Source organism: Phoca vitulina, unplaced genomic scaffold (genome assembly GCF_004348235.1).
Source record: "Phoca vitulina isolate PV1807 unplaced genomic scaffold, GSC_HSeal_1.0 scaffold129, whole genome shotgun sequence".
Taxonomy (NCBI): Eukaryota; Metazoa; Chordata; class Mammalia; order Carnivora; family Phocidae; genus Phoca; species Phoca vitulina.
Window position 1 is genome coordinate 273397 of NW_022589832.1, and position 23809 is coordinate 297205.

Sequence of the window (23809 nt, forward strand, 5' to 3'; positions counted from 1 at the left end):
CACCCAGACGTCCCTATAGGTAACTTTTCTATTTTATTTTTAATCTCCATATGCTTTGCTAATTTTCTCGGTTTAAAAAATTTTTAATAGCAAGGCATTCACATGATTCTACAATCAAACAATAAGAAGTTTTACAAATATTTCTGCCCTAACATTATGTGTGCATTCCTGAAAAAAAAATTCACAAACTGCAAAATGTCCACAAAAATAATAGGGCTTATAGGGGAAATAGTGTTTTGGCAGCCAACTCAAAATCTACACATCTCTATGATCATAACACCAACAAAATGGTAACAATTGCAGTAAAAATACCAGCATAGTTTGGAAAAGACACATTGGACGCCTAATAGATAAAGATTATAACATGAAATAAAGGACTTTGCTGATATTAAAGGAAAACATAAAGACACCTTGAGACTGTGAGGAAAGATGGAAGCTGGTGGTTCACGCAGACAACGCAGAGTGACATCCCCGTCAGAAGTTCCAGGATGAGCAGTTGAGGTTTTGCACAAAATGAAGGTGCCAATGAGACTCTGGCTCACCATTTTGTGTTTGTGATCTGAAGGGGCACCTTCTCCACAATAGCCAAACTGTGGAAAGAGCCCAGATGTCCATCAACAGACGAATGGATAAAGAAGATGTAGTGCATATATACAATGGAATATTATGCAGCCATCAGAAAGGATGAATACCTACCATTTATATCAACGTGGATGGAACTAGAGGGTATTATGCTAAGTGAAATGTCAATCAGAGAAAGACAATTATCATATGATCTCACTGATATGTGGAATTTAAGAAACAAGGCAGAGGATCATAGGGGAAGAGAGGGAAAAATAAGAGAAACCAGAGAGGGAGACAAACCATAAGAGACTCTCAATCATAGGAAACAAAGTGAGGGTCGCTGGAGGGGAGGGCGTGGGGCGATGGGGTAACTGGGTGATGGACATTAAGGAGGGCATGTGATGTAATGAGCACTGAGTGTTATATAAGACTGATGAATCACTGAATTCTACCTCTGAAACGAGTAATACACTAGATGTTAATTAATCGAATTTAAATAAAATAAAATAAATAAAATTGTAAAAAACTGATGACACATGCGTGCAGAAAGTGAAACAGAATGCTGCCTGACGGGGAACTGATCTAGATGGTGGAGGAAGGCCGTCGGACGGCAGTAGAAGCGACTGACAAGAAGGGGGCAGCCGTGCAAGGAGCTGGGACAGAGCGAGAGATGAGCAGGGCCTTCCTGGGTCTAACTGCGCTGGGACGACAGCCGACTGTCTGGAGCCGGGGCGACGGACCTCTCCGGCTGCACGATGCACAGAACGGCCTCTGAGTGGGGCTAGTCCGTCCTAGGCTCGGGGGAGAAGAGATCCGTGGCCCGAAACCACACGCTTTCTTCCACAGCACCATCTAGAAGAGCAGGTGCTGAGACCACACCCAGAGCCCAGGCCTGCCCGAGTCCTGTCCAATAGGTGAGGTCCACACCCCCCCGCCCCAGAGGAGACCGAAAGCGAGAGAAGACGGCCCTGCGTGGGGGGTGGGGGTGGAGACCGAGGTGTACGAATGAGGGCGTGTAGGTCCAATTCCCCACCCTCGACACCGCCACACTTTAAACCCAGCACTTTCGCTTCAAGTTCCTGCCCCACCCCGCGAGAGGGGCGGAGGCCGGCCAGGTTCTAGGGTTCAGGACCCCGAAACCCACCCTCTTATCCCGCCGAGGCGGCCGGCCCGCGCCCACTCCGGGACCTCCCGACCACCCTTCCGGGCAGGAGCAGGTAGGTGGCTGGCGCAGAGACCCTTTCCCGCCCCTCCCGGACCCCGCGCAGCCTGGGGAGCCGGGACTGGGGGTGGCGGATGGGATGCGCCGGAGCCCCAGGAGACCTCCCCAGCGAGGGCGAGGGGATCCGAGTGCCCCACATCCAGCCGCCAGGACGGAGACAGCTGCACGGAGCTGGGCCCAGGCCCCCACGCTCTTGGAACCTCGCTTTTCCCTTCTGTGGAATGGGGACAATTATGCTGCCCTGTTTAAGGGTATTTTAGGTAAAGTTCCTCACTCATCGCAGACGCTTCGAAAAGGGTAGTTAATTTTTGTAAATAACCCCCTTGAAGTACGTGCTTGCTAAAGGCCTTCCGGGTTCAGGAAGCAAAATTAGGCCAGGTTGGGGGCAGGGAGTCCTATTTAATGCTGAGCATCTGGCGAGCCCCAATCCGCCGCAGAGCCGCCCTCCGACACGGATCCAGCGCAGGGGGAGGGCAGGGGGCCCTGGCCTCCGAGCCCCGCGAAGAGCCCCAGCTAGGCCTCGGACTGCGCTCCCCTCCACCTCCCCGGGAGCGCGCCCTGCCCGCCCCACCCCTGCTGCGGCTCCCGCGCACCCTGGCTCCGCCCGGTCTCAGGTCCGTGCGCTCGGGCCCCTGCCGCTCCGCCCCCTGCAGAGGCCCACGGATTTGCCCAGTGATCGGTGACGTCGGGGAGGCTCGCGCTCCCATTGGGAGGCGGCGATTGGCAGGGGCCAATCCGGGCGCTGATCCGGGGAGAAATCTCGGAGCCGCGCTCGGCGGAGCCCGGAGGCCACGGGGCGGGGACGCGACCCGGAACCGGCCGCTGCGGGAGAGGAGGCCCCCCCCCCCGTCCGGCGCTCGCGGCCCGGAGCTCGGCAGCGGGGTGAGTCGGGGGCGTCGGACGCGGGAGGGGCGAGGCGGAGGGCAAGGGGCCACCCCCCGCGGCGCGCGCGCTGGGCCCCGGCCGGCCTCCCGCCCGGAGCGCCAGCAGGTGCCCGGGGCCCCCCCGAGGGGCGCTGCGGGGGGCTGTGCAGTAAAGCAGGTCGGCCACCTGTCCTCGGAGCCGTGCACTAACTCCCTCCGCCAGCCCGGGAGCGCTCTCCCTGATTATCTGCCCCTACTTGGCCTGCGAGAAAGGACCGGATTCCCGCCGCACTCCGGATCCTGAGCCCACCATGAAGATGGGGGAATGACATCCGGTCATGCATGCCACAGATAGTGCGGGGACCCTGCCCGAGCCTCCCCCAAGTTTAGAAGAAGCAGGTCTTTTAAAAAATAGGCTTTATAGGTTTTCTTCCCCAGATTACATTTTTTTTTTCTGAATAGATTTGTTTTAGAACAACTTTAGGTTTATAGAGAAATTGCAAAGATAGTAGAGTTCCCACGTATTCCAAACCTTTTCCCCCTTTATTAACATCTTACGTTCGTATGGTGCATTTGTTACAATTAATGAGCCGATATTGATCTGTTATTATTGGCCCAAGTCGTCCTTACTCCTGTTGACTGAGTTTTCACCTAAGCACCTGTTCCGTGTGGTGATCCCGTCCAGGTTACCAGGCTCCATTTGGTCGGCATGTCCCATGAGGCTCCTCTTGGCTGTGGCCGCTCATACTTGTTTGGGATGATCTTGACAGTTTTGAGGAATGCTGGTTGAGTGTATTGTGGGGTGCCCCTCTACGGGAATTTGATGTCTGTTTCCTAAGACCAGGCTTCGGTTTATTGGAGGACGACTACTGCGGTAGTTTGCCCGGTGATGGCATGGCGTCAAGGGTGCGTGCTGTCAACACGATTTAGGACGTGGTGTTGATGGCGGTCACCTGAGAGAGTGTTTGCCAGTCTCTCGGCTGTCCAGTCACTGTATTTAGCCCGTTTCGTGGCACACTCTTTGGAAAGAAGTGACTGTGTAGCTCATACTGAAGGAGGGGACAGTATGCTCCTCCTCCTCGAGGACAAGGAGCTACACCTAGTATTTGGAATTCTTTGCTTGGGAGATTAGTCTCTCTTGTCCTTATTTATTAACTTATTCAGTCCTTTATCATCAGCACGGACTCATGGATATTTATTTTATACTTTGGGCTATAATCCAATCCTACTTTATTTTGTTGCTCAAATTGTTGTAGCTTTGGTTATTGGGGGCTCTTTCAAGTTGGGTCCTGTGTCCTTCCCAGCGAGTATTTTTATAGAGCTTTTTGCTGTTGAAGGCACTTTGACTGGGGGGCTTCCCTTGAACACCAAACAGTGTGATTATTTCCCTCCTTGAGAGGTAAGGAAACGGAGGCCCCAGAGAAAGTGACATCTTAGGAGTCCCTCTCCTACAAGGGAGTGACAGGCTGGTGTCAGACTATCCCCAGAAAGCACTGCAAGCCGCAGAAGAAGTCCATGGTCCAGACTGAAGCTTCTTGGCGTGACTTCAGACTTAGGCCCTGGGATCAGAATGGGAAGACAGTGGCTTCGGAAAACAAAGGCTTAATTTGACTGTTATCCAGGAGAAAGTACAGCTCGCCAGATTGGTAGACATGAAATGTTGACCTTCTCCCCAAAACGGTGTGTGTGGAGGGAGGCAGGGGAAGATCTGGGAAATGTTTGTGGTCAAGAACATCTAATCGGAGGGGGCCTTCTGCAGAAGCAAGATTGTGAAGTGGGCAAAGGAAGCCTGTGGGGGTGGGGGGATGAAGAAGAGGATGGAGGCATGGAGTAACTCTGTGCCAGGTCCTGGAGATGGAGGACCAGTGAGGAATGCGCTTGGGTTCACCTTCTGGTGGGGGGAGGTGGGTAACCATGTCAGCTGTTGGTAGTAATGACCCGCATCGAGTGCAGAGCTGTGGGAGCCTCCCCAGGGGAGAGCCATTCAGCTGGAAGGTGGGATGGACACCGCGGCGGGGGGGGGGGGGGGGGGCGCACCTCACGCGGGGCTGTCTGATTCAAGCTGTCCAGGATGCGCTGGAACAAAGACGGTGTGCAAGCACAGGGGTGGGGCTGGGGGCCCTGGAGAAGGAGCTGGTGTTAGGCTGAGGCCGCAGTGCCGGCCAGATCGTGGGGACGGTGTGGGCCCTGCGGAGTCCTGACCACAGCTAAGACTGAAGCAGGAGAGGCGCCGGACGAGAGCTGTGTGTTCGAAAGACCAGCCCGCTGGCGCCTTGTAGGAGATAAGGCTACATTCCACCACATCTAAGATGCGGTCAGTTTATGTATGTTCCATATAGAAAGCATGTCTTTCTAGGTCAGTTAGAGTATGCTACGGGTCACGTTTCAGAGATGCTGAAATGCAATGACACGGATATCTTACATTTGAGGAAAAGCTGTACCCCGCTTTGCCAGTTCTTAGATCCCTCCTTGCTCTGGGAGATGAATGGTCAGAATAGCTCCGTCTCACTAACCCGTGGATGGTAAGTTCCAGGCTCCATCTATGATCTTGAAAGAGCTAGCTCTGATAAGCAGGCTTTGTCCTGCCTGAAGCCAAATTGTCGAAAACCAGCACAGAGGCTGCCTGACCTAAAGATTTCATGTGTTTATTGGTTGCCCTCGATAGCGGCCATGACTTCAGGTTGCACACTGAATACGCTCGTGTGCTCGCCCCACGTTTATTTCAGTTTGCCTGCGAAGGGTCTAGATGCCCCCTCCACTCCCATCTCTTCGTGGTGATCCTGAGCTGGTCAAAGGTCAAGAATGTATCCCCCAAGCTGCACAGCTGAGTCACTGCATTGGGGTGAAAATCTGGGTTTTGGTGCTAACCCAGGAGTCTTCATTGTCAGCTTTGGTTAGGGTAACAGCCAGGGATGGAGGAAGGTTCTGATTGTGTCTCTTGAGCTGTGGGAAGGGGCCATGACAGCTGAGAGCGGCTTGGAGATCTGGCAGGTCCTGGCCAGGCAGGCTGCATTCCACCTGTGGGGCCAGAGAGGGCCAGAGAGGGAGCCGCCACTGGGTGTCTACTTCGTCTAGATAAATAGGTGGATTTTTTTTTTTTTTTTTGCACAAATTCTTTGTATATTTCAGCCTTCAATAATGTCCTGTGCTGTATCAGTCAGGATTCCTTTTTTTCCAGGTGACACACAGGTGCGAGCTAGCTGAACATAAAGGGCATTTATTGCCTTGTACGAAGGCACAGTTCAGGGGTCGACCTAGCTTCAGGCACTGCTCGATACAGGGTTTACAAGATGCCATGAGGATCCAGTTTCTTCTGCTTCATCTCTGGGTTGGCTTCATTCTCAAACAGGCTAGCCCTCTGCTTAGCAATATCGCTCTTGCATCTCCAAACCAGATTGACGTCACCTCTTGCAAATTCTCGAGAAACCACAGAATCTTTCCCCCCTGTCTCAACCAGGTCTCCTTGTGACTAGCAGACTTGAGTCATATCCTGACCTCTGAAGCAAGCACGGAGGTCAGGGAGGCATCCGACTCATTCTCTTGCTCCACCCTTGAGCTGAGGGAGAGCTATGGCCTAAGTACCTGATCAAAGTTAGCAAAGTTAGTAAGGGAAGGAAAAATGGAAGCTGGGCGGACCCCTCCCCAAAGATAAAGCCTTTACAGCACTCCTGCTTGGAGCAGGGAGCCCAGTGCCATCCCGCTGCCATCCCCATGTCAACGCAGACATAGCAGGTTGGCAGCCCATGGCCTGCCGCTTGGAACGTACACTGCTACAGTCAGTGTGGGAACAGGGTGGCCTGATCTGGTCAAGGACGCATCTGCTTGCTTGTGTGAACCAGGACACGTGCACAAACCTTCACCGAACAGCGTTTGTCATTGTCCCAAACAGGAAACGGTTGGTGGCCGTGAGAAGTAGCCTGCAGGCACACCTCGTCTTCCTGTGCTCTGGAGACACCGTGTGTGTTAGGAAGGGGGGGTTCGTGGCGGCCCCGCTGCGGGCAAGTCTGTCGGACCCACTTTACAGGAGCTGTTTCTGGCTTCGTGTCTCTGTGTGTCTCACGGTATTTCAAACCTGTGCGTTATTATTATAGTGGTCGTGGGGATGTGTGATCAGGGATTCCAGTGCACTGAATGCTCAGGTTACAGTTAGCAGTTTTTAGCAATAAGGTATTTCTTTTTTTTTTTTTTTAAGATTTTATTTATTTATTTGACAGAGAGAGACACAGCGAGAGAGGGAACACAAGCAGGGGGAGAGGGAGAGGGAGAAGCAGGCTTCCCGCGGAGCAGGGAGCCCGATGCGGGGCTCGATCCCAGGACCCTGGGATCATGACCTGAGCTGAAGGCAGATGCTTAACGACTGAGCCACCCAGGCGCCCCGAGCAATAAGGTATTTCTTAATCAAGATTTGTATATTGTTTTTTAGACCTAACACGATCGCACACTTCATAGACTACCACATAGTGTAAACACAACGTTCCTGTGCACTGGAAAACAAAAGTCCTCTGGGCTTGCTCTGTTGCGGTATTCACTCCATTGTGCTGGTCTGGGACTGAGCCTCTGGTATCTCCAAGGTAGAATTATAGTGTCAAAAAGCAATGAAAATGAACAGAACCAGCTCACGGTCACATGAATGAGCCGCACAAACATGATGTTCATACGCGCCCCTGCAAACAAATGCAACACGATTGCCTCCATCTGCAGCCCAAAACCAGGGAAGATAAACTGTCGCTGATGAATGCACAGCTCGGTGTAGCAGGAGGGTGGGGGTGACGAGCATCACCATGTACGCCCCCACCACATCTCCCAGACCTGGGGCTCCCTGGCTGGTGCAGCCCGCTGCTCGGGGCACAGGGAGAAAGCGCCTCTCTCCCTAGCCGTGAGCATCCTGTCGGAGAGGAAGGACAGGTGGGGAGGATCGCTTGCCCTCGCTCAGCACACCGTAGGAAGCGTGTTGTGTGCGTCCGATGCTCTGGGCCAGGCACAGTGCTGGCTTCTGCAGATAAGGCGGACACCGTCTGTGTCCACACGATACAGAGACTGTGGGAAACAGGCGACTGTGCCGATTAGCAGCCTCAGCCCTGCAGAGACGTGCGCGGGGCAGTGTGGGGTGCTTTCGGGCTTTGTGGGGGGAGAGCGTGTGGCCTCAGCCTGTCCGGAAGGACTGGCCAGAGGAGGTGGCTGTCAGCTGGTACTTCAGGCTGAGACAGGACTGGTGTTCACTGCAGACGGAATAGCATTTTCAGAGGGCTCGGGCGGGAGCGAGCGCGGCACCTTTTGAGGTGTGGAGAGGGTTCTGGTTTGGCCTGGGGTCAGGTCTGGGTGGGGAGTGGCAGGAAATGAGCCTGCAGACAAGATCCCCGGAAGGAGATCTGGCTTTACCCCGAGCGGCAGAAAGCCTTGGAGGGGTTCTAACCAGGGTGGCCACGTGAGCACATGGGCATTTGAGCACGTGGCAGGGTGTGTGTGTTTGGGGGTGAAGGTCGGCCTCAGCAGTGGAGAGGGGAGCTGCACGTACGTTGGGAAACCCTTGAGGGTCGTGTCGCCCCCACAATCAGCTGCGGTCCCAGCTCCCGAAGGCTCAACGTGCTAGAGTTTGCCCTGTTCCTTCCCTGCGCATCCCCAGTGCCTGGCACGTAGTAGGCGCCCAGCACGAATCTGTGAACTCTTGGATGAGCTCTGCTACTTAGAGCCCCTCCGTAGCACCCCAGAACCCATGCCATGCCCCGCTGAGCCCTGTGGACATTTCCGCGGTTCGGAGCGTGTCTCATGCTGGCCCCAGGGCCGTGTGCGGCCTCCCTATGCTCCAGAGCCCCGCTGAGCCCCGGCCCTGCGGGGGAACCATCACCCACCCATGACCTCAGGAATGCACCGTCCGCAGGCCTGCGTCCCCCAGACTGCCCGGCTCACGGCCACGGCTGGACACTCTGAGGGCCAGGCCTACGGCTGCTCGTCTGTAACCAGAATTCTGTCCTCTCCAGGCTTGGAAGAGGCGTCACAAACACTGAGTTTGAGGAGAATTTGCTTATTTCCAGTTAAGAAATGGGGCTTCACCTGAGCCCCAGGAGCCCTAAATGGGCTTCCCACAGGGACTGGAGCCCTCGGCTAGGTGCTCTGATGGTGAGAAAGAAGGGCCTACAGTTCAGAGCCCAAGTGTGGGCACGAGAAGCAGCCTGGAGGCCAGAGCGCAAACCATGGCCCTCCACTCACTTCTCTGGGCCGTGAAGTCCACGGCTGGCATTCGGTGGCTCCTGGGTCCCTTCCGTGGCATCTAGGGAGGGTGTGGGGCAGCAGAGGCCACGGAACGCTGAAGGAGAGTTTATTACCTGCTAGGGCAGAAGTTGGCAGCTACTAAGAAAAAAGGGGCCAGGTTCTGACCCGTCCGGTCTGCCATCAGGCTGCGGCAGGGGTGGGGCGAGGAGCGTGTGTGCCCAGAGGCGTGGACGCCGACCGCAGTGCCTCCTTCAGCTAGTTCCTGCAACCCCAGCCATCCTCTTGGGCAAGAATTGTGCCCGGCTCCCACATCTGGAGCGTGCTGCTTGCATCCTGCCGCCTGACCAGATGCTGGCGTGTACAGAGGGGCTTTCCTGAGATCCAGGGAACAACGAGGAGGGTGCGGGAGAGGAGACCCGGACGGGTGGGGGCGTCTCCAGTGCTGCTCTGCAGAATCGCACCCAGCCTCCGGCTTCTTGAAGGACAGAAGAGCTGCCCACGCCGGAGCGGGGATGCATGGCCTCTGCCCCGAGGGCCCCCATGGGATAATCCCCAGTTTCCGAATTCTCACCTGGGGCAGGGCAGTGGGTGGGCTGTGTTGTCTTGGAGGCTCTTTCCAGCTCTGGTTCTCCGTGGTTCCTGTGTGCCCCAGAGCCAGGCATGGAGAGCGGAATGACGGTCACCCCTACTCTGGAAGCCTGCGGGATAACCAGGATGTTCCAGAAGCATGAAGTGATAGCGGGCAGAGCGTAGGGGAGCTTCCGGGGGGTCGGTGTTTCGCGGGCTCCGAATGTGTGGGTGGTGAGCAGACTTTCTGGCCTGCCCCGGCTCCCACACCAGCACCCCTGTCCTCGGCGTCTACACTGGCGTGCCCACACTGTCCAGCTCGAGAAGTGCGTCCATGCGCACAGCCCCGTCTGAGCTTCCTGGTGTCCCACGGACCGGGGCATCCTAGCCTTGCGGCCCCCTGGGCAGGGCCCCCGAGCTGTGCCCCCGAGCCGCTGCTGGACCTCGCTGAGCCTCAGTTTTCTCAGAAGAGCGTCCTGAGCGATAAATAACGTGGATGTGGACATGGACGTGGCAGATGAGGCGGGTCCTGAGTGAGTGCTGGTCACGCAGCCCTGGGTCGTTGGAGCCCAGGCCTTGTGTGCTTGCAGCAGGGATCCGAGCGGGGGACTGCACGTAGGGGTGCTCGCACACCAGCAGCTCCGTGCGTGAGCGTTGCATCCAGTTCCTCGGAAGCACGGAGCACCGAGCTTCTGCCGCGTGGCAGCACCCTGATGGCCATCAGTGACCGTTAACGTCTTTCCAGTACACACCCTCGTCCGCATTCTTTTCAGGACGACAGAAAACTAGAGCCCCGTCCTCAGAAAGTTTCTCCAACACCGTGTGTGGTTTTGTTGAGCTATTTAGAAGTAACCGCCCCAGCTCGAAGTACTGCTGCGTGCTTCGCAGACGGACGTTCCCGTTCATGACCTCGGTGAACACCATTAGAAATTAACAGTTTCCTGATGTGATCCAGTACCCAGCCTTTGGTCAGACTTCTCATTTTATACTTTTTTAAAACAAAACAGGATCCAGTCAAGGCATTTGCCTTTGGCTGTTTTTTCTCTTTGGTCTTATTAAGTCAAGAACAATTTTTTTTCATGACATTGACTTTTTTTTAAGATTTATTTTATTTATTTATTTATTTATTTATTTGAGAGCGAGAGCGCGCCAGGTGGGGCGGGGCAGAGGGGGACTTCAGCAGACTCGGCGCTCGGCGTGGAGCCCGACACAGGGCTCCATCTCAGCATCCTGAGATCACCACCCGAGGCAAAACCGAGAGTTGGAGGGCCGCTGACTGCGTCCCCAGGCGCCCCCATGACACAGGCCAGCGGTTGTCCCGTGGAATGTCCCATATTCTGAATTTGTCTGTTTCCTCATGACGTGGTATTTTCTGTACCTCGGAAGTTAAGTCTGCAGGCTCGGTTAGGTCCATTCAGGTCAGTTTTGGCAGGATGACTTCTAAGGGGATGTCGTGTCTCCACATGGTGCCGTTTTGGGAAGCAGATACCAGCTGGTGCCTCTGAGCGCTGTGGGTTTGGTCACTGCTCGGGGTGATCGCGGGTCTCTGCATTATCAAGGTTCATCCGGAGGCCATCACTGGGCGGTGCTTGGCAGTGGGGACGTGTCCCCTCTGCCCTTCATGGTCGGACCAGCCACTGATGATAAAGAAGGTTGCAGGACGGTGTGCTGCGAATCCCCTCCTACACTGATGGGCCGGCGTGGTTCTGTAATCCTAGACCGTTTCATGCGTCTCGTACACATGGGATCATTGTCCTACGGTGAGGAGCACCTGCTGTACGGGACGGGGTCAGGTCTTGTGTGGACGGGGGCTGTGGCTGAGCTCTGCCCGCAGCAGTTACACCGCCGGCCCCAAAGACAGCACGTGCCATCCCCCAACAGGGACAGAGACACATGGCCTCTGCTTTTCAGCTTGCAAGCTGCTCAGCAGAGTCCCAGCCCGCGGGGATCCCCAGCACCAGCCACGGTCCTCTTTGTGTCGGGACTGAGGGCTCGGGGTCAGGTGATTCCCTCAGCAGAGAGTTGCATGAGGCTGTTCCTGGGATTGGTTACCACCTGGCTGACATCCTAGACGCTGTACTGTCTTTACGTCCCAGTTAAATCCCATAATTCCTTCACGTGGGCCCTGTGTGCACGTGACCCCTCTTCGGGTCCCGCCTCCCAGTCCCTGCTGGTGTGTCCGGTCAGCAGTGCGGTGATCCCCTACGTCTGTAGAGTTCTGCCGTTATAAAGCACGTTTGTCTGACTGCATCCACTGTCCAGGAGTGGACCCTGCTTCCTGTCGTCTCTGTCTGGGGTTCCTCTGCAGCTCCTTCCTGTCGCCGCCGGGAAAGGGCCGCAAGGCCACCGGGCTCTCGGTGGCGGACCTCCCGCATCCACAGTCAGCAGCAGCACTGACTTGCCCGTGGCCCCCATGCTCCCTTCCTGCCCCGGCTACTGGCTGCCCTCCATGGGTCCCCACCCCGCGAGGACTGGCACCCAGAGCCCGAGTCACTGCGGCTCCTTCAGCCTCATGTCCTCTCTCACTGCTACTGTGCATTCCCACCGCGCTCTGTCCGGGCTTGCAACTCTCGCCGGGTCCGGGAGCCAAGGGCTCTGGCTTCCTTCCTGGACCCCCCACTGGATTCTCTGGCTCAACCCACTTAGCAAGCCCTGAAGGTAAGTATCACTGTCCCCATTTTACGATGGATAAACCGAGGCTCAGAGCACTAAGAGGTTTCTGTGGGCACGCGGAACCGGGGCAGCCCTGCGGAGGCTCATCGGACAGGCCGTGGGCCAGGGCTGCCGAGGCCGACGGGGCTGAGGTCCCGTGTATGGTCTGTGCCGTGCTCCCGCCGAGGGCCAGATCCGCAGCAGCAGGTCACAGGACGGCCCGCTGGGGGCCCCCCACACTGGTTTCCTTCCTGGGCGCTGCCGGCACACCGCGTCTACGGGGAAAGGGAACGAGACCAAAACCACGGCACAGCCCGGGGACACGTCTGTTCGGGGGCACCAGGACTCAGAGTGCCCGTGCTTCCTGAGTCTCGGCTAAAAACCCCGGGCTCTCAGTCCTGGCGACCCACAGCCTGGAGAAGCCTCTTGACTCTGGTGCCCCGCCCCCACGAACACTTGTGCCCTGCACAGCTGAGGGAGTGCAGTGTAGACACGGGAGGTGTGGGTGCAGTGACACATGTCCACGTGTCTTACTGTGTCATAGCGGGTGCCTCCGAGCGTCTCCCAGCAGGTGGAAGGACGGGGTCTCAGGCAGCACTGCTTCCCAGCAGCGTGGTACCGGCTAGCGGTGCTCTGCTCCCCGCTCGCCCGGAGCACCCTCTCTGGGCCTCGGTTCCCGTCTGCACTCGGTGCGGTCTTTCACTCGGACACCGAGCCTCGTAGGAGCGGAGGAGTGTCTGTTGCTTGACTGACTGGTTTCTGGAGCTGGTGGCCCCGTGTGCGCGGCCGCCTCTGCCCCTCCACTGGGCCTGCTCTTGACTCCGTGTCTGGTCTCCCAGGACGCGAAGCCCCCCCCCCGAGCCAAGGACGCCATGGCCACGTCAGCCCCCCTGCGCAGCCTGGAGGAGGAGGTCACCTGCTCCATCTGCCTCGATTACCTGCGGGACCCCGTGACCATCGACTGCGGCCACGTCTTCTGCCGCAGCTGCACCACCGACGTCCGCCCCGTGTCGGGGGGCCGCCCCGTCTGTCCCCTCTGCAAGAAGCCGTTCAAGAAGGAGAACATCCGGCCCGTGTGGCAGCTGGCCAGCCTGGTGGAGAACATCGAGCGACTGAAGGTGGACAAGGACAGGCAGCCGGGAGACGTGGCCCGGGAGCAGCCAGACGCCAGGCTGTGTGAGCGGCACCGGGAGAAGCTGCATTACTACTGCGAGGATGACGGGAAGCTGCTGTGCGTCATGTGCCGCGAGTCCCGGGAGCACAGACCCCACACGGCCGTCCTCGTGGAGAAGGCCGCCCAGCCCCACAGGGTAAGCACGCCCCTCCCGGAGGCGAGGCCTGGCGCAGACCCTTCGGAAGGCTTCTGGCCGGCCCAGGGCTCAGCCTGAGTCCACCTGTCCCCACGGCTTGTCTCTCCACAGGAAAAAATCCTGAACCACCTGAGTACCCTAAGGAGAGACAGAGACAAAATTCAGGGCTTTCAGGCCAAGGGAGAAGCTGATATCCTGACTGCACTGGTAAGTGGGGCTGTTAAGAGAGAGCCTGAGGCAGTTGGCCATGTGGAGCAGAAGCTAGGAGGCTGAGCGGTGGAGGCCCTGCCGGGAGGCTGAGCAGCAGAGGCCCTACTGGGAGGCTGAGTGGTGGAAGCTGAGTAGTGGAGGCCCTGCCGGGACGCTGAGCAGTGGAGGCTGAGCAGTGGAGGCTGAGTGGTGGAGGCCCTGCTGGGACGCTGAGCAGTGGAGGCTGAGTGGTGGAGGCTGAGCAGTGGAGGCTGAGTGGTGGAGGCCCTGCTGGGACGCTGAGCAGTGGAGGCTGAGTAGTGGAGGCCCTGCTGGGAGGCTGAGTGGTAGAGGCCCTGCCGGGAGGCTGAGCAATTGAAGCCCTAATGGGAGGCTGAGCAGTGGAGGCCCTACTGGGAGGCTGAGCAGTGGAGGCCCTAGTGGGAGGCTGAGCAGTGGAGGCTGAGCGCTGGAGGCCCTGTTGGGAGGCTGAGTAGTGGAGGCCCTAATGGGAGGCTGAGCAGTGGAGGCCCTACTGGGAGGCTGAGCAGTGGAGGCCCTACTGGGAGGCTGAGCAATGGAGGCTAAGCGGTGGAGGCCCTGTTGGGAGGCTGAGTAGTGGAGGCCCTTCTGGGAGGCTGAGCAGTGGAGGCTGAGCGGTGGAGGCCCTGCTGGGAGGCTGGGCAGTGGAGGCACTGCCGGGAGGCTGAGCGATGGAGGCTGAGCGGTGGAGGCCCTGTTGGAGGCTGAACAGTGGAGGCCCTGTTGGGAGGCTGAGCCCTGACGGTCTGAGCTGGGTGGCTTCCAGCTGGCTTCCTCATCTGGTGTGTGAATGGGTGTTCCTTCTCATGTGTGAGTCACCGTGGCCGTGGGCCGTGTCTAGCAGCAGCTGCTGTTGTGCAGGGGACCGCAGAGGTCCTGGCACAGTCCTTCCTGTCAGCAAGGGGAGGGAGCCCGGACTCCCGATGGTGGGGGGAGCCAGGGGCTTTGGGAGGGGGGGCGCTGGCTGCAGGATGAGCACTGAGGGGGAGGCCTGGGAGGGCGTGAGGCGTCCTGGGGACGCTGTCTGCTGAGTCCTGCAGCCAGGGCTGCCCGCGGTCGGGAAGCAGAGACCGCGCGCCGCGTGCTTGCTCCGAGATGGGGTGTGAGGGGCTGTGCCTGTTTCCTGCGGGAGAGTCGGTGTCGGGGGGAGGTTGGGCCAGGCGTGCTCCGAGGCCCCTTAGCGCACGGATGGGGGTGGGAGCCGGCCTCTGCGGCTCTAAGAGCGGACGCTGCAGGGGTTCTCCAGCGCGGGGCAGAAGTGTCACCCCCTCTCCCCTCCGCACCCCTGCAGAAGAAGCTCCAGGACCAGAGGCAGTACATCGTGGCTGAGTTTGAGCAGGCCCGCCAGTTCCTGCGGGAGCGCGAGCGGCACCTGCTGGACCAGCTCACCAAGCTGGAGCAGGAACTGGCGGAGGGCCGCGAGAAGTACAAGAGCAGGGGCGTCGGGGAGCTGGCCCGGCTGGCGCTGCTCATCTCCGAGCTGGAGGCCAAGGCGCAGCAGCCGGCTGCAGAGCTCCTGCAGGTGAGACGCCTCCCCAGGGCGGCGAGGTCTCCGTCCCACCACCCGCGTGCGTGCGGGACCCTGGGAGAACCACCGCCTCTCAGGCCTCGATTTTCTCTCCTGAAATGTCGGGAGGTCACCCCCACCCGCCCCACCTCCTCCGAGGTCACGTGAGCACAGGAGGACCTGACCGGCATGGTGTCCCTTCAGAAGGCAAACTTTCTACCAAAAAACAGTTCAAGGAATTTAGAAAGTGCTGTGAAGAGGAAGGGAAGGTTATGCGTATTTTCATCACTACTGTCCATCCTCATCTCGACCATCACAGGTCCCTGGCAGACAGCCTCCAGGGGAAGCTGCAGGCAGCCCGCACTGCTGGGGTGGCTGAGGGAGGGCCGCACGGCGGCTTCTCCCAAGGAGGGACTGGAGGAGACAGGCGAGGTTTTCTGTGGGACGGAGAGCAGGCAGGGTGCCTCTGGAGTACTTCCTGGAGGAGGCGGCTTTGATGCTGAGAAGGGGAGAGCCTTGAACTAGAGAGCAGGTTGCCAAGTGGAAACAGCACCGTGCCGCCTTCCTCCTGGAGCCTCCAGGAACAGGAACAGGGCTCACCAGCATCTGGAGGGGTGTGCTGGACCCTCCCCCTCGCGGGTCAGGAGGAGGCTCTGGTGGCTGGGGCTGTCAGCAGTGGAGCCCCCCAGGATCTCCTCCAGGAAGATGCTGTCCCGGCCAGCAGTGTGGCCTCAGGAGACACAGCAAGGCAGGCTCTCCAGGTACATGAACAGGTGGCCTGGCCTGCCTCCCTGCCGCGGTCCATTCTGACTCCCAAATCGGGACTGGCAGGGGGTGAGGGCCCTAAATCAGAAGTCGCTGAGGGCCCAGCCGCAGGGCAGGGCAGGGCAGGAGTCCTGTCCCAGCTCTGCTCCTGGGCCTCTTGTTCTTGTCCTTCATTTTGTCCAAAATGTGTCTCTGGCATTTCCTCCAGATACCACTGTGTTCCCTTGAATTCCTCCATCAGACTGGGACTGGGTCACTTACTGCCCCCTCCCCTGCCTCCCCAGGGCGGGACAGCCCTCCTTTCCCCGTGGCCACGCCACGTGATGTGCAGTTGTGTGGGGGGCAGAGAGAGACAAGCTGGGGTGCCGGTGGGGGCTGAGATCCTGACGGGACCCCCTCCCGCTCCACCCAAGGGAGTAGAGCGCCACTAAGATGGAAGACAGACTGGGAGCACAGGGCGGGGACAGGGTAGGGACAGGGACAGGGTGAGGGCGTGAGGACAGGGCGCAGGTGCAGGGCTGGGGCGAGGGCAGAGGGACGGGGCACGTGGACGGCGCGAGGGTGCAGGGACGGGGTGTGGGGACAGGATGCGGGGACCGGGCGTGGGGCGGGGACATGGTGCGGGGATGGGACACAGGTGCAGGGATGGGGGCGCAGGGACCGGGGACGGGGTGAGGACGCAGGGACGGGGTGAGGGGACGGGCGCAGGCGTGGGGCGGGGATGGCACAAGGGCGCAGGGACGGGGTGTGGGGACAGGGTGCAGGGACGGGGCGCAGACGGCCCGAGGGCGCAGGGACGGGGCACGGGGACAGGGTGTGGGGAGGGGACGCAGGTGCAGGGATGGGGCGAGGGCACAGGGGATCGGGCGCAGGCGCAGGGCGCAGGCCTGGGGACGGACTGGGCGTCTGCGGCAGCCAATCCGTGAACTCAGTGTCGGTACTGGTAGGTTTTGTCTGCTCGTTTGGGTTTGCTTTTGCGGCAGGGGAACCGCACAGCTACCTCCCTCAGGTCATTATCTTTTCCCAGAGGCTATCTGACTGTGTGGGCAGCCAGCAGGAGGGAAACCGCACTAACAGAGGCCCCGATGTAAAGTGTGGTGCAGGGGGTAGGGGAGGGGGGAGCAGCAGGACTAAAGATGGAAAACACAGACCTTTGCACGAAGGTGCTAGAAAAGGAGAGAAAGATCTCTGGGCCGGGAATATCAGAAGACGTTAGAGGGACATCCTCCGCGGTCCATCCCCGGACGGGCCTTGCCCCGGGGAACCGCAGCCCGCTCCTCTCTCTCCCACCGTTGGGCCGAGCTCAGCCGTGGGGGCCTGAGCGAGTGCCTCCGCCCTGCCCCGCTCCCCAGCCACGGCCTCTCTGCTCTGATGGCCTGTTTCGGGACAGCCGCAGGAGTCTTGGGGGGTGTCCTCAGGAGCCCTGAGCCGGCCCCTTCCCTGTGCAGGCCCGGCGTGTGGACCCCCGGGCCCCCGCGCTGTGCTCTCCCACGGTCTCTGGGCCACTCCCAGGCTTTCATCCCTGGCTGGTCTGTACCTTCCTGCAGTCCTGGCAGCTCCCCCCACTGCCCGCGTGCCTGCCTTTCGAGCCCCGTGTCCCAGCACACCAGCAGGGGAACGCGGCTCACGTTTGTTGCTCCGTCCACCGAAGCTGGCTGGATTGGAAGGATTTGCTGGGAACTCACGCCTGGTGTCGGGCCGGTGCTTGGTGAGACCGGGGTGAGCGGGGGCTCTGACGGCCCATCTGGCCTCCCTGCAGCGGAGCCTGCCGGTCCTCCTGAGACCCCCGGACCTGCATCAGCAGCCACCGTCCGGTGACTCTGTGTCCCGGAGCTCCCTCTCCGAGAGGCTAGCCCGTCCCCTCCCTGGGCTCCACTCCTGCAAGAGCAGAACGCCTAGTGTCCCCTGCAAGGCTGTCCCCCGGCTCCATGGCCCCACCCCAAGCTCCGCAGCCGGGCCGGGCCAGGGGAGGCGCACAGGAACGTGTGCGAGGAGCGACAGGAGGGCCACCGTTACGGGAGCGTCTCATGGGGGCCGCAGACCCCCACAGGCGCCGTCCCGGCCCACCTGCCCCTCCGCCCCGCACTGCGCAGGGCGGCCCCGTGGCTGATTACCAGGACCCTGGCTAGGTGCTGGGTCAAACCCAAGGACAGAGACGCAAAGACAGTTGTGTTTCTTTCGGGAACAGAGCTGAGGGTTCTGGAGCCGTCAGGGCAGGGGCTGACCGCGAGGTTCCGGAAAGCTGGGCTACCCCCACCTGCTTGTTCCCCCAGCTGCAAGGCCTGCTAGGGTGCACAGCAGTTTCCCCTTTTAAATGACATGACCTACAAATTGTAGTCACTGGTTGCTCTCACGTCCCATTGGCTGGGGCTCAGTCACATGACCAGACGTGGCCACAAAGGCCTCTGGGAAATGTAGTCTTCCCTGGTGGCCCTATGCCCACTGTAACTCCAGGGGTCTGCTGTTCAGAGGTCGAAGGGGGGAGGACTTAGCCGCGTGAGCTACCTGGCAAGCAGCTCGCACACATCACGGCCCCACGCGGATCCCCTCGGGGCGTTTGCGTCCACCAGGAACACGTGCACCTCCCGCGGTGCCCGTCCAGCCCGCATGGCCCGGGCCCCCATTCCGTTCCTCACCTGGCCAATCTCAGCGGAAGCCCGGTGGCCGCGGAGAATGAACCCTGCCCTCGTGGTTATCCACTGCTGCGGCGGTGCGGGCCCTGTAAGGAAGGGGCCACATCGTCTGTTCACTGTTGCGCCCGGCTGCCAGCATTGTGGGCACCTCCTGTGAGTGGGGTCTGATTCCACTCAGCTGATGCTTGTGCTTTCTTCTCCTCCAGGACACCAGGGACTTCGTGAACAGGTAACAGAGCTTCCTTTCCACGGCGCACCCCGCCCCCACCCCCCTTCTCCTGCATGAGACCCATTTGAAGGAATGGTGCCACCTCGGTTTATGGTGGCCGGCCGCACTCCTGGGAAGCAAGAACACAGCCTCGGGAACTGGAGACTTGCTCTCCGAGGCAGCCAGTGTCCCGTCCTGGTCCGAGACGGGGCAGGAGACGAGGGTGGAGACCGAGGCAGCCAGCGTCCCGTCCTGGTCCGAGACGGGGCAGGAGACGAGGGTGGAGACGTGCTCAGCAGACAGAAGCGTTCTGGATGCTCTGAGTCCTGGCCCAGCCGTGGGATGTTCACTCAGTGTTTTTGAGCCCTGGTTTCTCTGTCTGTTGATTGGGGATTGTCATACTTTTCTCTCCTGCTTCATAACTGTTGTGAGAATTGAGAGAAATGCAGGAAGAGCTAAGTAACAGGTCCATCTGTCATCTTCCCAGGTATCCACGGAAGAAGTTCTGGATTGGGAAACCCATTGCTCGGGTGGTTAAGAAAAAGACGGGAGAATTCTCAGATAAACTTACGTCCCTGCAGCGAGGCCTGAGAGAGTTCCAAGGTGAGGGCTGGGGGGTGCACTGGGGTGGGAGTCGGAGCTGGGGCTCTGCATTGAAGGAGGGTACGAGCTTCTTACTGTCATCTTTGGCCTCACTCCTGGGTCTCCTGGTTGTTTTCTGTTTTCTTCTTGGGATCTCAGGGAGGGAGGCCCGTCAGGAAATTAATCCTGTCCGAGTAGAAAACGGGCCCGTAAGTTTGCTGGGCTCGAGGGTCATTCTTGTCCTTTTCTTGTCCCCAGGGAAGCTGCTAAGAGACTTGGAATATAAGACAGGTGAGTGTCCAAAGGGCTGTTCCCAGTTCACCTCCCCTGAAGAATACTGTCCCCACAGAGACTCAGACTCCCCTGCTGCCCCCGGGGAGCCCGTTCTCTAACACGGCTGAGATTTCCCAGCTGCGAGTCCGCAGCTCCCTCCACTGGGTCTCTAGTGTGCGACAGAGACCTCTGCTTGATTGCCTGACCCTGTCTGCACAATGTTCCCCTCTGCCGAATGCGTGGCTCCCACATCCGGAGGCCGTCTGTGCCGCAGGCCCCAGCACTGTGCTCCCTCCATGCCCTGCTGTCCAGTTGTGCACTGCATAGCCCTGAGGGGCCCTGTGACTAGCAGCCCTTTGATTGTAGGGTGTGGCAGCCCCGCGGGGCCCACCAGTGACACCATTGCTCGTTCTGTCGTCCCCACAGTCAGTGTCACGCTGGACCCGCAGTCGGCCAGTGGGTACCTGCAGCTGTCGGAGGACTGGAAGTGTGTGACCTACAGCAGCCTCTACCAGGGCGCTTACCTGCACCCCCAGCAGTTCGACTGCGAGCCGGGGGTGCTGGGCAGTAAGGGCTTCACCTGGGGCAAGGTGTACTGGGAAGTGGAGGTGGACAGGGAGGGCTGGTCCGAGGAGGAAGAGGAGGGGGAGGAGGAGGAGGAGGGGGAGGAGGAGGAGGAGGAAGAGGAGGCGGGCTACGGGGATGGGTATGAGGACTGGGAGACGGACGAGGACGAGGAGTCCTTGGGGGAGGAAGAAGAGGAGGAGGAGGAGGAGGAGGAGGAAGTTCTTGAAAGCTGCATGGTGGGGGTGGCCAGAGACTCTGTGAAGAGGAAGGGGGACCTGTCCCTGCGGCCAGAGGACGGGGTGTGGGCGCTGCGCCTCTCCTCTGCGGGCATCTGGGCCAACACGGACCCCGAGGCCGAACTCTTCCCGGCGCTGCGGCCCCGGAGGCTGGGCATCGCCCTAGATTATGAAGGAGGCACCGTGACATTCACCAACGCAGAGTCACAAGAACTCATCTACACCTTCACCGCCACCTTCACGCGGCGCCTGGTCCCCTTCCTGTGGCTCAAGTGGCCTGGGACACGCCTCCTGTTGCGACCCTGAGCCCACCGCTTGCTGCCTCTCTTCTTGGGGATTCCAGGACCGTGATGGGGAGGGGTGTCTGGCCATGGCACCTGGAGCAGGTGCACCCCCCCCCCCCCCGTGGCTGTGGCCCCTTGAGGCTTGCTCGGTGCCGCCGCTCCGTCACACAGCTCCTCCCCCAGTCCCGGGGGTTCCCAAGCAGATTTCTGACCCCGGAGTCCACGAGGGCCCCTCTGCTGCCCACGGCCTTTGGCCCAGCGCTGCACGCTCTTTGTTGAATGGAGACGAGACAGCATTTTGTCGCCCAGTGTGGGTCTGGTGCTGGCCTGCACCTGAGGTCACTTGCCGTCCTCCACCCCCTGGCGTCCCCCTCGCCAACATCCGCTCTGCTGCCGGCCTTCCCTGCCACCCTAACTCAGAGTGACACGCGAGAGAAAACCCGCCACGGTTTCTGGGCCATTTGAATAAGCCTCCTGGAGCGCCGTGGAGTTGCCAGGCCCCGAGTGGGTGCCTCGCTTCTGAGACCAGGGTCCAACGTCTGACGTTTCCACATCAAAGAAGCCAGGACCCTCGGAGCCTCTTGGGGGAGGGATCTGGAGACCTGTGGCTTTGCGGCCACACGTGTGGTCAGTGATCAATAAATGACCTGAGGGTGGGGTCTTGGGAGGGGAAATTGTAAGGGGAATCCAGAATATCCTGCTCTTGATCAGTCACCTAAAATCACCAGGGCAGACATCCGGTCCAGGAGAACCTCCCCCTCGGAAGCCCTGGTCAGTGCCTCCAGCAGGGTGGAAGCTTGGGCTCCATTGTCCTGGGACAGGGGCGGTGGGGAGAGGAGAGGACGCCGGCGGGGCTCCCGGAGCTCGCCCGGCCTTCGTGCTGGTCTTCCTGCCGGGAGAGGGCTAGAGCGCGGCCTCACTGTGCCCACGTGCCCCCTGCTTCAGCCGGACGCCCACAGCCTTTGTCCGCACCTGTCCCAGGCCTGGCGCCAGCATCCTGCACCCCAGCACCTCGGCCCCCACATCATCTGTAAATGTCCCTCTGATTTCTGCCTCTACTTTTGTACCCCCCACAGCACTCCTGCAGTGCTGGGTACACAGCAGGCGCTCAGTAAAGACTTGTGGGATGAACAGCCTGGGTTCATGTATTTTATCATAACCTTCCTGTGGCTCCAGAGCGGTCGCGTGGACAGCAGTGGCCCCGGGTCTCTCCTGGGACACCCCGCTGCCCCCAGACAGGAACCCCCACATCTCCCTCTCCCACTGTGCTGGCCCCATGTCGACACCGAGCATCCGTGCAGCCCATGACGGCCCATGACATGGCGACATTCCGTGGCACACCCAGAATCTTCCCTTGGACAATGCGCGGTGCCTGCCCCGAAGGAAACGCAACCAGCTGAGCCTCTGTCCTGCCCTTGGACACACTCAGCCACCCAACCATTTCTGGTCTCTTCTCTCTGCTGGTTTTTTAATTGCCATGTTAAAGATAGAAAAGGAAGAATTACATAAAGCCCTTTCAAGATCTCATTTATGACTCTTCCCCCTTTTTATTTTTCATTTGTTCTTTTTACTTTTCTTTCTAAATAGAGATATGCAAAGTGTGTCAATTATTAGAAATAAGACACGTTATTAATATAATGAGGTCAGTTAATCTACATTCGAATCCTGAGAGAGAATGATCAGTAGCATATTCTTGAAAATTTACATTTATTTTGTTGATTGATGTGAATTGTTCCCTAACATTATACTCTCCTAATCTTTTATTTATGGAAAAATTTCAGAATTCTCAAAATGCCTTTTATCCTTTCTTGGAAAGAATTTTTATATAATGAGATTTCTGTAACTTTTTAAGGTGATCATTGTATAATTAAAATTTCCTATTTATTAAATAGGGAACATTTGCATTTGAACAAAATATCAATGCTTTCGGGTCATGGTTTAACGAGTTTCCTGAGTGTGAAACTTCCAGAATGAACTGTAGACGATGAAGTTTCCGTATGAAACAGCCTTTGAAAGTCATAAAAATGTGCACGTTATGCCGCCACCTGAGGACAGAAAGTTGCCGCGTGTACTTATTTGGCTGATTCTTTTGAACCTTTTTATTTTTTATAATCATATTTTTAAGTATTTTTTTATGTGAACGTCACCTACACGTATGGTCAGATCTACGTAGTGTTTATCACGGAGAGAGAAGAGAGCAGCCCCCTCCCTCTCCCGGGGCGCTTCTTGGCGGACCATTTCCTGGACGGCGCTGGTGTGGGACCCTGTCCTCCGCGCCCCCAGCAGCCGAGGCTCTGGGTCCGGCCCCGTCCCCGGGCGCCCCACCTGGCCATCCCGCGGCGGAGCCCGAGCTCGGCGCGCCCAGGGCTGTGTGTGCGGAAGCTGTCGGTGGGGCCAGCCTGCTCTTCCCGGACTGGGGAGTTGCCTTCTTCTGCCCTTTGGCTTCATTGCCTACGTCCTAGTGATCAAAGCCCGGCGTCCGTCGGGATGGCGGCTCGTCAGCTGCTCTGTCGTGTTGTCCCGAGGCCTGCGCCCCGGCCTGTGCACAGCCCTCTGGGGGTCGGGGGTCGGGGCTTGGCTTTGCTGCTTCCTGTCCCCGTGTTTCCTGTGTCCCTGACCCTCTCGTTAGCTGGCCTCCTCGTCCTGGCCCAGGAGCTTCCCGAGGGCGCCTGTACGTGGTTTGAAATGCCGAGTATGGGCAGGTTCACGGCCCCTCGGTTCTCCCGAGTTATTTGTTGACGGTTGCGTCTCCTCCGTTTTCTCCGTGCTCTCCGGCCTTCGCAGGGCTCCGGCACGGGTCACTGAGAGGCCGGGGCGGGCCGGGATGTTTCCGGGCGAGGGCAGCGGTGAGGCGCGCGTGCAGGTCATATTCCAGGGGAGGGCGACACGCAGGGAACTGGCACAGGACGGTGACGGGCGGTGAGCCGCTGTCCGCTTTCCGGGTCAGCCAGGGCTGCTCCGAGGAGGACAGTCTGGGATCGCACCGGCCAGGGTCACGGGCAGCGACAGGCTGGGCCGGGACGCCCGCGTGTCTGCAGTGCGGTGGGCGGAGGGGCGGGAGAGCAGGGGAGGGGTCGGCGGCCTCGTGGACCGCGCTGCAGGGTCGGGGGTTTCTCCCGAGGGCAGTGCGGTGGG

The 23809-nt window shown here is 59.1% G+C and overlaps 1 protein-coding gene across 3 annotated transcripts; it reads left to right on the forward strand.

Moving 5' to 3' along the window:
- The first annotated feature begins 1216 nt into the window (after positions 1 to 1216).
- Positions 1217 to 22523, forward strand: LOC116628791 (tripartite motif-containing protein 26). 3 transcript variants are annotated; one of them, XM_032399114.1, is made up of 8 exons: positions 1217 to 1478; positions 12918 to 13388; positions 13500 to 13595; positions 14911 to 15141; positions 18731 to 18753; positions 19220 to 19335; positions 19573 to 19605; positions 20014 to 22523. In XM_032399114.1, exons 2-8 carry the CDS (start codon positions 12951 to 12953, stop codon positions 20694 to 20696), a joined length of 1620 nt encoding a protein of 539 aa, XP_032255005.1. In that variant the 5' UTR covers positions 1217 to 1478; positions 12918 to 12950; the 3' UTR covers positions 20697 to 22523. The 3 variants fall into 3 exon arrangements, with proteins under 3 accessions (XP_032255005.1, XP_032255006.1, XP_032255004.1); XM_032399115.1 differs by lacking the exon at positions 1217 to 1478 and adding an exon at positions 1536 to 1781; XM_032399113.1 differs by lacking the exon at positions 1217 to 1478 and adding an exon at positions 2603 to 2668.
- The last annotated feature ends 1286 nt before the right edge of the window (positions 22524 to 23809 follow it).